The sequence below is a fragment of the Haliotis cracherodii genome, unplaced genomic scaffold (assembly GCF_022045235.1).
Source record: "Haliotis cracherodii isolate W230 unplaced genomic scaffold, xgHalCrac1.p SCAF_4, whole genome shotgun sequence".
In the NCBI taxonomy this organism is placed as follows: domain Eukaryota; kingdom Metazoa; phylum Mollusca; class Gastropoda; order Lepetellida; family Haliotidae; genus Haliotis; species Haliotis cracherodii.
Genome location: NW_027266297.1, coordinates 15,740,205 through 15,753,535, shown reverse-complemented (window position 1 = coordinate 15,753,535; position 13,331 = coordinate 15,740,205). Strand labels below are relative to the sequence as shown.

At 43.6% G+C, this 13,331-nt stretch overlaps 1 protein-coding gene across 6 annotated transcripts in view; it reads right to left on the bottom strand.

Moving 5' to 3' along the window:
* Positions 1–643: 643 nt before the first annotated feature.
* Positions 644–13,331, bottom strand: part of LOC139478597 (microtubule-associated serine/threonine-protein kinase 3-like) — a 199,131-nt gene continuing 186,443 nt past the window's right edge. For 5 of the 6 annotated variants that reach the window (XM_071261144.1, XM_071261145.1, XM_071261147.1 and 2 more), the window contains 5 exons: positions 12,951–13,192; positions 12,003–12,163; positions 10,418–10,597; positions 8,171–8,388; positions 644–7,099 (listed from right to left, as the gene is read on the bottom strand). In XM_071261144.1, coding sequence (XP_071117245.1) covers positions 6,149–7,099; positions 8,171–8,388; positions 10,418–10,597; positions 12,003–12,163; positions 12,951–13,192 — 1,752 coding nt within the window. In that variant the 3' untranslated portion in view covers positions 644–6,148. The remainder of the gene's footprint in view (positions 7,100–8,170; positions 8,389–10,417; positions 10,598–12,002; positions 12,164–12,950; positions 13,193–13,331) is intronic. The other variant, XM_071261146.1, reaches the window with a different exon arrangement.

Here is a 13,331-nt window from a genome sequence, read left to right as displayed (position 1 = left end):
ACAACTTCCAAGCTTGCAGCAGGTTGCGCGACACATAGCGTTGTTGTGCGATGTAATCCGAGTGCTCATTGATCACTTGCTGGTTTACCAGGACATAGCACAAATCGTTGGTTAAAAATAGCGACTACACCGCAATGCAATGCGACCTTATGTATTCACAGGTAATGGAAGAATGTGTACTGCATGCAAACCTGTACATAATTGATGGTGTATTGCTGATAGGAATTTTTCCAAAAAAATCTTGACCAATGCTGGCATTATCACTCACCACTCTCTTAAGGGTAGAGGGAAGAACGTAGTGTATACAGACCCATGACCTATTGACGATGCTGTTTGGCATGGATCAGACCAAGGCATAGCTGCCAAGGTACTCCCCCTCCCCTTCCCTGGTCATTTGTTAGAACTCCTCATCAGCAACCCATACTTGTCAGAAGAGGCGACTAACAGGTTCACACAGTTAGGCTCACTGACTTGGTTGATGCATGTCATTGTATCCCAGTTGTGTAGTTTGATCATCATGACGTCAATCACTGGATTGTCTAGTTCAGACTTCATATAAACAACAAAACAAAGTACCATGCTCTAGCTGATCATCATAAGGCAACAGACAACAGACGAGGCATGTCAATGATGTTAACAACACAGTTTAATGACGGAGCGATGGATCCACAGCGGACTGCAGTGACAGCAAGGAAATCAGTGTCAATGACATGCCAAAGATCGGCAGCAACAATGTTATGTACAACTCATCGATTTCTATACACATTTTTATACAAAATTCATACAAAGCCAGTGATTTGCGACAACACTGGCAGTAAGCGTGTTATTTACAATGTACAATAAGAGGAATTTACAAGGAGGAAATTAAAATTACAAAAGATGAAAAATGAATTTTGAAGATTTTTTTCAAACCCTTGGCTTCTTTTGTAAATGTCACCTGTAGTCCCCTTAATTTTTAAATTGAAAAATAAACAATTTTTAACCCTTAAAATGAATTCCAAGCTCAAATACCCCTACCCATTAATGCAATGAGAACCATATAGTAACAAATCATAACATAACAGTTATATTGTTGCTTATAATAATTTAACTTTTGTTAAATTCTTTAAGAATCTTATGTGTCTTTGTCACACAACCGAGTGACCAGGTTAAGAGTTCAATGCCATTTCTCAGTACTACAAACACTCTACACAGCTTGCCCGGGGCAGGCCTTGGTGACTTATCTGAATCTAGGAGACGACAGGAATCATTCTGCTGCCTGCCCATCACACAGGCACACACTAAACATTCACCCGTTAATATTTGATATTAGTCGAAACGTTCAGTAAAACAAAACGAACCAAACGAACTACGTTGAAAATGTTGAAAATGTTGGACAAATATATAGTTGATTGCAGCAAATGTGCAAAATGAAATAACTTCCAACTAATGAAATCATGTACTGACTGACATTGAAGCATAGCAATACACCCTACTGATGCAGCCTTGGCTAGCATATCTACAGCAAGATGACAAATCTGGTAAAGGGAACAAATACCCCCAAATTACAAACTCTCCTTAACATGAAATACAATAGAAAAATCCTGTAAAAAATTACTAACACCTGATCAAAAATACACAGCTTTTCTAAATACATGAATTCAAATATATATCTTATTAACACTGATCAGACCAACTGAAAAATCCCATGGTGGCTATATAAACAGGGACATATGTAATGATGGACATGAAAGACAGGATGTATGATGAGCTATGATCTTAACAGTGGTGATAATAGTGTACAAGAATGATGGTTACACAGGGTTGTCTCCCCTTGTCAGGCCATCTTACACAAGACAGGTCACCAAGAGCTTAATTATGGATCTTTGTAAGCATATACCACTCAACATTTGCTAAGGACCACACCTTCGACTTAAGATGTGTCTTTTGGTCCTCAATAATTGTTGAGTAGTATACAACAAATACCAATATAATAGTGAAAGTTTCAGAAGAGTTGAGCTACCATTGAACATATCCCTACACCGAGTTGTGTCACAAAGGAATGTTAATGACTTTAATAGCAACTGAACTACCGTATTCTACGTAATAAGCGCCCCGCTCTAATAAGCGCCCACGGCGATATTTGCTAATATATTGGTTTGTAAACAATCCCAATAAGCACTCCTTCTTTTTGATCAATGTACACAAGACTTATTTATTTGCGTATAATACGCACTTGTGTGTTATATGCGCCCTTAATAATGGGCAATTAAATTCTGGAAAAATATATCTGTCGTATATAAACATATCAGGCTGTCACCATAAACCATCAACTTTATCTTTCCACACTGTTTTTTTCCACCAAAATAATATTCTTATAAGAGCCCCCTATTTCTAATTTTGAGAGCGCCCTGGGCGCTTATTACATCGAATATGGTATTTCAGGATCACATCCAAACAAACTAAAACCCAATCACCTGTGGTATTTTGTACCAAATCTAAAGTCAATCCTTGGCCATAAGAAACAACTCTCTGAATTTTTTTCTACCTCCCTTTGTCCAACCTCCAGCATGTAAAATGGCCTCCCAACAGGGTCACATGGCAGTGACTGATATGCTTGAAAGACATGTCAAACGTCATAAATGAGCAAAGTGAGCGTCCGTAATGACCATGGGACGATTTTCTACAACATCAAATACATTGTGTATCCCGCATCAGAACTTGCATTTCCATTGGTTGAAACCTATAGCCAATGGAGAACAGAAAGCAACAGTTTGCGACTTTACAAAGAACAATTTAGCTGACAAAACTAGTGGTTTTTGCTAAGAGAAGACTGTATCCAAACGCTTCATATCATCAAACACTGGGACCAAATAGAACAAGCAGAGAATTTCTAGATGACTATATATAGATTAGAGTTGTACAGATCACAGTTTAGACATTGAGATGAATACTGATGGGGTTCCTGCTAAGATAAAATGTCAAACACATATACTCATCCAATCCTACAGCTGCACACAGCTGGGATCCTCCAACCAGCTTGTAAACCCTGTAGCCTACAGCTGTATGTAGCTGGGACCATACACACTCTCCTGCCCAGTGTAGTCCACATCGACACTACAGCTGGGACCACACACTCCTATTCTGTGTAGGATACAGCTGTATATAGCTGGGACCACACACTCTCCTACCTAGTGTAGTCCACATCGACACTACAGCTGAGACCACACACTCCTACACTGTGTAGTCTACAGCTGTATGTGGCTGGGACCACACACACTCCTACCCAGTGTAGTCCACATCGACACTACAGCTGGGACCACACACTCCTACACTGTGTAGTCTACAGCTGTATGTAGCTGGGACCACACACTCTCCTGCCCAGTGTAGTCCACATCGACACTACAGCTGGGACCACACACTCCTATACTGTGTAGGATACAGCTGTATATAGCTGGGACCACACACTCCTACCCAGTGTAGTCCACATCGACACTACAGCTTTGACCACACACGCACACTCCTACACTGTGTAGCCTACAGCTGTATATAGCTGGGACCACACACACTCCTACCCAGTGTAGTCCACATCGACACTACAGCTGGGACCACACACGCACACTCCTACACTGTGTAGCCTACAGCTGTATGTAGCTGGGACCACACACTCTCCTGCCCAGTGTAGTCCACATCAACACTACAGCTGGGACCACCCACCCACACTGTGTAGTCTACAGCTCTATGCAGTTGATACAAACACACCCACACCCTGTAGGCTACAGCTGTATATAGCTGGGACCACACACACTCCTGCCCAGTGTAGTCCACATCAACACTACAGCTGGGACCACCCACCCACACTGTGTAGCTTACAGCTAGGACCACATACTCACACACCCACACCCACTCCTACAGCTCGACAGCTGGGACCAAGGGCCTTGTACCACAAAGCAATCTTCATGTCACAACTATCACTATCAGAACTCTTATACTTAAGAAATGTGTATCCAATGCAGAGAGGGTGTTCTAAGAAAACAAAATACAGACATAAAAACACTATCAAAGCCCTAGCTCTGTTAACCCATATTCAATTATTTGGGTGTTAGCTATAGTATTTTAAGTATATTTTGCCATACAGTGGGATGAAACATGTAAGAAAACCTCTGCAAGTTACCTGTACGTTACTTTCATTTGCAAACGTGTCAATTCAATATTAAGCATTTTACACATTTATCTGGCTACCAACAAAAGAAGCTGTCATTTTTCTTAACTAATAAAAGACATTAACCATCCCACAACTAGCATATACGTATCTTTCTTGTCCCAGCTGGCATTTTGTCCGCGGACAAACCTACACCACACACATCTTCAAACATGAACCACAAAGTTGATCATGAAATGCAATTTTAAGTCTCTGAAACATGACCTTTGAACCTGATATAAATAGTCATGAAAAAAGGACAATCAGCACCAAACACGTTAAAACATTAAGTCGTAAATAAGACTCAAGTTGAAAAAATAGTTTGACACAATATAGTCAGTCCCTTGATTAAAAAAAACGAACTACATGTACTTTGAAATCAAAACTGAGGGGTGTAATGTTTTCTATACAAATGACATACTTACAAGCACTTCACAAAAGGATTTACAATATTCACAGTATGTATACAGTACACAAAAGGAGTCTTGCAACATTTCATGGTAGCCTCCTCGTATTACGCATATTGAACAATTATGACTTAATTTGTGCATGTCTCTAGCAGCAAGCCTATCCAACTGTACGTAGATTAAGAACGGACCATTGATTAAAAAATATCAAGCATATGGAATAAAGTGAGACAAGGGGTTTGAAGCAGCATACCTTGAGGTAAAGAAGCACTATTTCCTATTTCCTTAAATGAATTCCACTTTTCCATCTATCAACTTTTTACATGATGTGTAGTGAGTGAGTGAGTTGGGTTTAAAGCCGCTTTTAACAGTATTCCAGTTATATCGCGGTGTGTCAGCTTAATGTGGGAGGAAAGCCTGAAGTGATGCAGGTCTCAGATGTTTACCACTTCGGTGAAACCCACAAGCACGGGTATGGTGCTGACAAACCTAGAAACATAATTGGGGCGAACCGGGATTCGAACCCACAATCATAGGTTTTTGGCGTGTCCAAGGGACGCAACTCTGCACAGCGAATCGCAGCGGCTTTGACGACTGGGCCACCCGTGCCCCCTACATGATGTGTAATGTAAAACTGCTGATTCAGCATTAATAACTAACCACTCTTGATCATAAAGATTATCCTTCATCGAATGTTATTCTGCCATAAAGAGAAAAAGTAAAGATCAAAGACATTGCTAACAATTAACTCAAAATCCTACGGATACTCATTTGCAAATGGCTCTGAATTGGTAAAAAAAGCTTGTCAATAACATTTCAATGAGACAACTTGATATACATCCCTTGTTGACCAATCACAGACAGCGTAATTCTGTATCATGGCAAGCTGACCACTGAAAATGTCCGAAACACACACACCACTGAGATCAAGATAATGCCACCTACAACTGCTTGTACAGGAAGTCCAAGCAAAACACACATTCAGTTCCTATTCCCACTAAATCTGTTCAAGAAATCCTATCCAGCACTGTGCTATCACATTTGATTTGTCAATGTCAACCACGTATCCACATGTGAATGTTGACCATCCTTCAAAGCGTCTTCAAAACGGTCGACCAATTCACATGAGCAAAGACCTGAACGATATACTTCTAAAGACTTTTGGAATGTTTGGCCACACGCAACAATCCTCCGAGAAAATAATTTACATCTCCAGCACTTCCAGAAGTCGTGTGTCCAGCACATCATTGCATCCCATACGAAGTCCCATACTGTCCTGGATGATTCCCCACAAGGTCTTCGCCAACACATTATGTACATCTTATACAAAATATATCTCCACTGTACAACCAGGACCACGCTGACGAGGTCCCGTCTCCAATCCTCTTACGAACACCCAGCACTTCATATGAACAGCAACAAGCTTGTGGTTTGGTTTCGTTTCTGACAGTAGAATACGCTCCATGTTGAAAATATTGGAATAATACACAATCTCTCGCGGATGTACAACCACAGTTATTAAGCACCTTTGAAACAACATACTAGTTAACAGTAAAATAGATTACAAATCTAGAGTGTTTTTCCTCTCCTGAAGGGAAGCTTTCCTCTGGACGGGCAGTTTTTCAGCAGAACTTGGGTGCAGCCTGTCCGGGGACAATGCCCTCCTCAGTAACGGGGAACTAGGCTCACAGCTCTTCGGCCTTGTCAGGGTTTTCTTCGTGGTCGGGGTAGAGGTCTGTCCCCCGCTGGTCGGGTTCAGATAGGAGGGGATGGTCTGTTGCGGCATGTTGGAGCTTCCCACCTGATGCCCATGAACACATGCTAGGGGGGAGGGGCTGCGCGCCGGGGAGGAGGCAAGGGGGGAGGGAGAGGGAGTGCGAGCGAGGGGTGAGAGGGGGATATTATGAACTGACTTTCTCCTGTGAGGAGATTTGAGGCTCTGTGACTTCTTATGCTTGTTGACGACGTGCAAGGAGCTGGGTCGGCCAAAATGCGCTGTGTTGGCTGGCGAGTTTGGAGCACTGGAGCCAGGGGAACTGCTGTTGGAGCTCATATTGGCTGAAGTGTCAGGAGTCCAGGGAATTGTGAGGGGAGGCGATCGCCCCGATTTTGGAGGCGGGGTGCAGTCACTGGATGAATGAGCTCGGAATCCTCCCAGAGCCCGGGATGGTGTTCCTGGTGAACCAGGATGGGCCATGTGGCCTTCTGCTTTCTTAGAGCTGAGTCGTCTCAGGAGTGACCTCCCAGTCTTCTTCTTGTCACCCTTGTCTCGCTGTCTCTTCTTCAGCGATCTTCGCGCCATCTTGCCAGGATGTGACCCCTTCTTGCGAGCACCGGTTCTGATGGAGGTGTTCTCGATGGGTGTGCTGCGGATGTAGAAGACATTGCCACTGCTCATGAGCTGCACGACCTGCGTGTGGAACAAGTTCTCCACCAGAGTGTCGTTGATGTGGGTGATCAGATCACCGGGCCGAAGTCCTGCCTCAAAAGCTGGACTGTTGATAATCACATCCTGTAACAAACACACAGCTTTCATTAATTTCAGATGACAAGTATCATGTGGTATGATACACAAATTGACCGTATATGGATGAGAGTCATTCTCCCAAAACATGTAGATCTAAGTTAAAACCAAGCTTGTCAGATCCAACAGAAACTCTCTATACGAGGACCCTCATCTAGAGTGAGTATGGTTTTATATCCCTTTTAGCAATATTCCAGCAATATCATGGCGGGGGACACCAGAAATGGGCTTCACACATTCTAGCCGAACCCAGGTCTTCGGTGTGACAAGCGAACACTTTAACCACTAGGTTACCCAACCGCCCCCCTCATCTAGACATATATATGGACATCATCAAGCTATTGTGTGGCTTAACATTTTCGGCTTCAAAATAATAACATAGTTTGATCATTCCTGTGTCGGCATTACATAGAAGGGATAGCAGATAAAGAGTGTCTTTGCTCCAGTCTGATGAGAATGTTAGATAGTATATCCTTGTTTCTTGGGCACTGTCGATCATATTGCTGTTTAAACTTATTCAAATTTGCTGGGTCTGCGAATTTGACCAGAACAGCTCCTCTTTTATAAATTCTTAAAGTCAGACTTCCATTTCTGATTATTCACAAGGGTGATTGAACCCCACTACTCTGTCATTTATTGGAATATTTACATCTTTCCATGATACACTAAAATGATTCTCATGTCAAGTTGGGGCGGTCGGGTAGCCTGGTTAAAGCGTTCGCTAATTACGCCAAAGACCCGGGTTCGATTCCCGACATGGGTACAATGTGTGAAGCCCATTTCGGGTGTCCCCCACCATGATATTGCTGGAATATTGCTAAAAGCGGCGTAAAACCATACTCACTCACGTCAAGTTTATACTTAAATATATGAGTATCCATATCAAAAGTGGAGTAGTATATTTCTTGACGACAGCCTACTCAGAAACATCGAGGTAGATCCTTTCTATTTTAGTCTCGCAGATCCATTTTGTGAACACAGATGAAATCCATAACCTGGAGGCCCATGTTTGACAAGCCCTGGTTCCACCTTGACATCCATCTGGTTTCATCCACCTACCGTGACGATGTGTTGAATGGTGTAGACATCAGTATTGCCGATGTACACCCGGATAGACTGGAAGTTGAAGCCAAATCCACGAGCACCTCTCTTGACAACAACTGGTGGTTTGAGGCTGCGTGCAATGGGGGAGGAGTCGCGGTTTGGGGAGCCATCACGGGAGCTGGTGCTGGATCCTGACCCCCCAGGGGAGGCAACCGTGGTTGGAATGCTGAAGTCTGGGGAGGAACACAGTTACTATTATGATATCAGACACAATATTTACCAATGATTATGTTACGGATTATATTCTTAAATCATAGTGTCTGCAGTCAAAAGATAATAATAAATTCCAATACATTTCTTTTAGGGGAATTAAATTGCTTGGAGTGTCTTATTGAATGGAAAATCAACAAACTGTTTTCCTTCCTGTTTCAAACAACTTTGAAGGATTATTTATTACAGAAACTTGTCAAAGCTTTTAACATGGTCGTTGGGAGGGAAAAGGACTGTTCTCAAAATCTTTTTTATTTATCATGATCTTATACTTTAATCAAACAGTGTGTGTCTGGCGTGTGTGAGTGTGTGGTGTGTGAGTGTGTGGTGTGTGAGTGAGTGGTGTGTGAGTGAGTGTGTGTGTGTGTGCATTTCATGTCTCAGTGTGTGTGATGTGAGAGTGTGTGTGTGTGTGTGTGTGTGCATGTCATGTCTCAGTGTGTGATGTGAGAGCGTGTGTGTGTGCATGTCATGTCTCAGTGTGTGATGTGAGAGTGTGTGTGTGTGTGTGTCATGTCTCAGTGTGTGATGTGAGAGCGTGTGTGTGTGCATGTCATGTCTCAGTGTGTGTGATGTGAGAGTGTGTGTGCATGTCATAGTGTGTGATGTGAGAGCGTGTGTGTGTGCATGTCATGTCTGAGTGTGTGTGATGTGAGAGTGTGTGTGTGTGTGTGTGTGTGTATGTCATGTCTCAGTGTGTGATGTGAGTGTGTGTGCATGTCATGTCTCAGTGTGTGATGTGAGAGCGTGTGTGTGTGCATGTCATGTCTCAGTGTGTGATGTGAGAGTGTGTGTGCATGTCATAGTGTGTGATGTGAGAGTGTGTGTGTGTGCATGTCATGTCTCAGTGTGTGTGATGTGAGAGTGTGTGTGTGTGTATGTCATGTCTCAGTGTGTGATGTGAAAGTGTGTGTGCATGTCATGTCTCAGTGTGTGTGATGTGAGAGTGTGTGTGTGTGCATGTCATGTCTCAGTGTGTGTGATGTGAGAGTGTGTGTGTGTGTGTGTGTGTGTGTATGTCATGTCTCAGTGTGTGATGTGAGTGTGTGTGCATGTCATGTCTCAGTGTGTGATGTGAGAGCGTGTGTGTGTGCATGTCATGTCTCAGTGTGTGATGTGAGAGTGTGTGTGCATGTCATAGTGTGTGATGTGAGAGTGTGTGTGTGTGCATGTCATGTCTCAGTGTGTGTGATGTGAGAGTGTGTGTGTGTGTATGTCATGTCTCAGTGTGTGATGTGAAAGTGTGTGTGCATGTCATGTCTCAGTGTGTGATGTGAGAGTGTGTGTGTGTGTATGTCATGTCTCAGTGTGTGTGATGTGAGAGTGTGTGTGTGTGTGTGTGTGTGTATGTCATGTCTCAGTGTGTGATGTGAGTGTGTGTGCATGTCATGTCTCAGTGTGTGATGTGAGAGCGTGTGTGTGTGCATGTCATGTCTCAGTGTGTGATGTGAGAGTGTGTGTGCATGTCATAGTGTGTGATGTGAGAGTGTGTGTGTGTGCATGTCATGTCTCAGTGTGTGTGATGTGAGAGTGTGTGTGTGTGTATGTCATGTCTCAGTGTGTGATGTGAAAGTGTGTGTGCATGTCATGTCTCAGTGTGTGTGATGTGAGAGTGTGTGTGTGTGCATGTCATGTCTCAGTGTGTGATGTGAGAGCGTGTGTGTGTGCATGTCATGTCTCAGTGTGTGTGATGTGAGAGTGTGTGTGTGTGTGTGTGCATGTCATGTCTCAGTGTGTGATGTGTGAGAGCTTGTCATGTCTCAGTGTGTGGTGAGAGAGAGTGTGTGTGTGTGTGTGCTTGTCATGTCTCAGTGTGTGGTGAGAGAGAGAGTGTGTGTGTGTGTGTGTGCTTGTCATGTCTCAGTGTGTGGTGTGAGAAGAGTGTGTGAATGTGTGTGAGCACAGGATACAAAAACATATTGCAGCTACTAACTCCTACTAGAACACTGACATAATTGCAACTACTAAACAAGGGAAATAAGTAGCACTCACTTTGCCAGCACCTACCTCCTGAATGTATAAGCAGAGTGAGAGCAGTTGCGGACGCTGACTTCTGCATGCCACACTTCTCCCCTGATGCTGACGCTGACGCCGATGCCGACGTCCCTTCTGACGGTTTCTTCCTCTCGATATCCTCCATCTTCTCCTTTGCCTCATCCACCGGTGACAGCTCTACACAACAGATGCAGGAATATTAACACTGTGTGAGGACAACTGCAGGTTGGGGTTGGGGTTGGGGTTGGGAAAGAAGAACTGTGAAAGACTATGGTGCTCCTATATTGCAGCTATAAAACAGTGTCCTTTAAATACTCAAATTCGGTCATTGCTTCATTGCACAGTGATTTATCTAGGATTCCGAACATGATGCCCATGGCATTCAAATTGCAAACATTCGTTATTTTGTTCCAAATAGGGAAAATATTTTGGTATTTAGCAAAATTCAAAGGAAATCCAGTGATTGACATCATGACCATCGATCCACGCAATTTTGATACGATGACTTGCAATGACCACCTGATCCATGTCTAACCTCTGTAAAATAAACATGACTTTTGTTCAGAATCCTACTACTGAGAAGGGTTGGGATGCGTAATTTGGATACTCATGTTGGGTGGTACGTACGAACCGGGTACCCACAGGACGACCCAGACCCGTGGTTCATCACATGATATATTATTTATCGACAAATATTATCGATAACTCCATGGTCACACTACGAGTCACTAACGTTGACATTTCTTTCTGACAATGCACATTCCTAACTTGTATATGTTTGAACAAAGACAAAGCTTCAGTAAACCTCAGTGAACGAATGATAAGATCGTTTCATATGTGTCTCTAAATACTTATTGCTAGGGTTCCGGTTAAACAATTCGCAACCAGACTTTTTCTACCCAACTCTTCAGAGGTTTTCAACTGGTACCCGGGTAGGGTCCGAATAATAGGGGGTTGGGTAGCTGGGTAAATAATTTGACCTCATCCCAGCCCCAGTATTGAGTGAGCGAGTGAGTGGGATTTAACGCCGCTTTTAAAAGTAGTCCACTTATATCGCGGCGTGTCAGCTTAATGTGGGAGGAAAGCCTGAAGGGATGCAGGTCTCAGATGTTAACCACTTCGGTGAAACCCATGAGCACAGGTATGGTGCTGACAAACCTAGCAACATAATCGGGTCGAACCGGGACTCAAACCCACAATCATAGGTTTCTGGCGTGTCCTAGAGACGCAACTCTGCACAGTGAATCACGGCGCCTTAGACAACTGGGGCACCCGTCCCCCCACCCAGTATTGAGCAAACATTAGTGAGTGAGTGAGTATGGTTTTACGCCGCTTTTAGCAATATTCCAGCAATATCACGGCGGGGGACACCCGAAATGGGCTTCACACATTGTACCCATGTCGGGAATCGAACCCGGGTCTTCGGCGTGACGAGCGAACGCTTTAACCACTAGGCTACCCGACCGCCCCTGAGCAAACATTAACATCTCACAGTCATTCAACATCATGCTGATACATACCTTCACATATTGCCCCAAGTTTAATCCATTAGTTTTACCCATGACTATTTTTTACCACTGACCTTTGGAGCCACATGACCTCTCCTCCTCCGACGAAATGGCAAGGCGGGGAATGATGTTTTTGATTGAAGGCTTTGATCTCGTGACGAGCGGGGAGCCGCATGAGTCACTGTCTGTCTGAGAGGAGTCTGAGATGCTGGTGTTGTCACGGGAACGAGGGATGCTGGAAATCAACACAGCAATATTGATACCATTCTACAGTCATTTTGTTTTGCTTGCACAAGTGCTTCAAAAAAGGTCCAAATGTAAACAGTTTAACGTACTGATGCCTATCTGTGCTACTGTAATGACAGTGTTGGAGAACCTGTTTAACTTAACCTCCTCGGTATGCAAGGAAACGTGCTGTGTTGGTTCAAAATTGCCCACACAGACACATTATCCCCTTCGGACTGAGTGCAGGCAAAGCAACAACAAGTACTACATTTTAATATCTTTAGGCATGACGCGGCCGGGATAGAACCACCGACCTTCCACTAGTACAAACAGATGTGAATACACAATGCCATTTAGAATGTGGTCAAATGTAACAAATGTTATATTTGGGATATCACTTTCTTTGCAAAGTACAGATTCTCGTACATTTTCGGGTGGAGTCCCATCCAGGATTGGAACCCACACAGATGAGTTAGTTTGACCAGCTCACAGGGGTGTCTGCTGTACATGATGGGGCTGGGCCCACCTGCACAAACCAAACACAGCTGTAGGACTACTGTAAGCCCATGTAAGTATCTGAGCTGCAACCAAGCTTGCTAGATTTAAGGCCTATTGACAAACGTTTAGGTCTTAAATTCATCCTTTTCACGGCTTGAAGGTTGGACTGACGAGCAATGGGTCTGAAATGCACTGCCTTTTCATGCCAAAGCGAAGCTTCGATTGCGCCGGCACATAAGTTTAGTCTGTGTCAACAGTCTGTTTACTAGAAAGGTTACGATCGTGTGTTGAATGATTACCTGATTTCGGAAACACTGAAGACATCTTCATCCATTTTGATGGTACTGGCATCGGTCCGGGAGTCTGTCGTGTCTGACTGCCTGTCTGTGCTATCCTTCCTGAAGGCGTTCCTGACTTCAATGGATCCCTCAGAGCTTTCTGATTGATTGGAGTCCTTCCTCTCCAAAGCTCTCTTCTCCAACACTCGTGTACGGAAGTCGTCAGCACTGGAGTGACGGCGCCTGTCTCTCTCGTTAGGGTCCTGAAGAGTACAGGAAATAATTTGTTGCAAACTGTTTTCAAGCTGACCTAAAATTACAAACTCAAAACCTCTTCTTGTTTCAGGAGAAATTCATAAGAGAACCATATAGCCTATCTATTCTTAAATTGCACAACTTGTT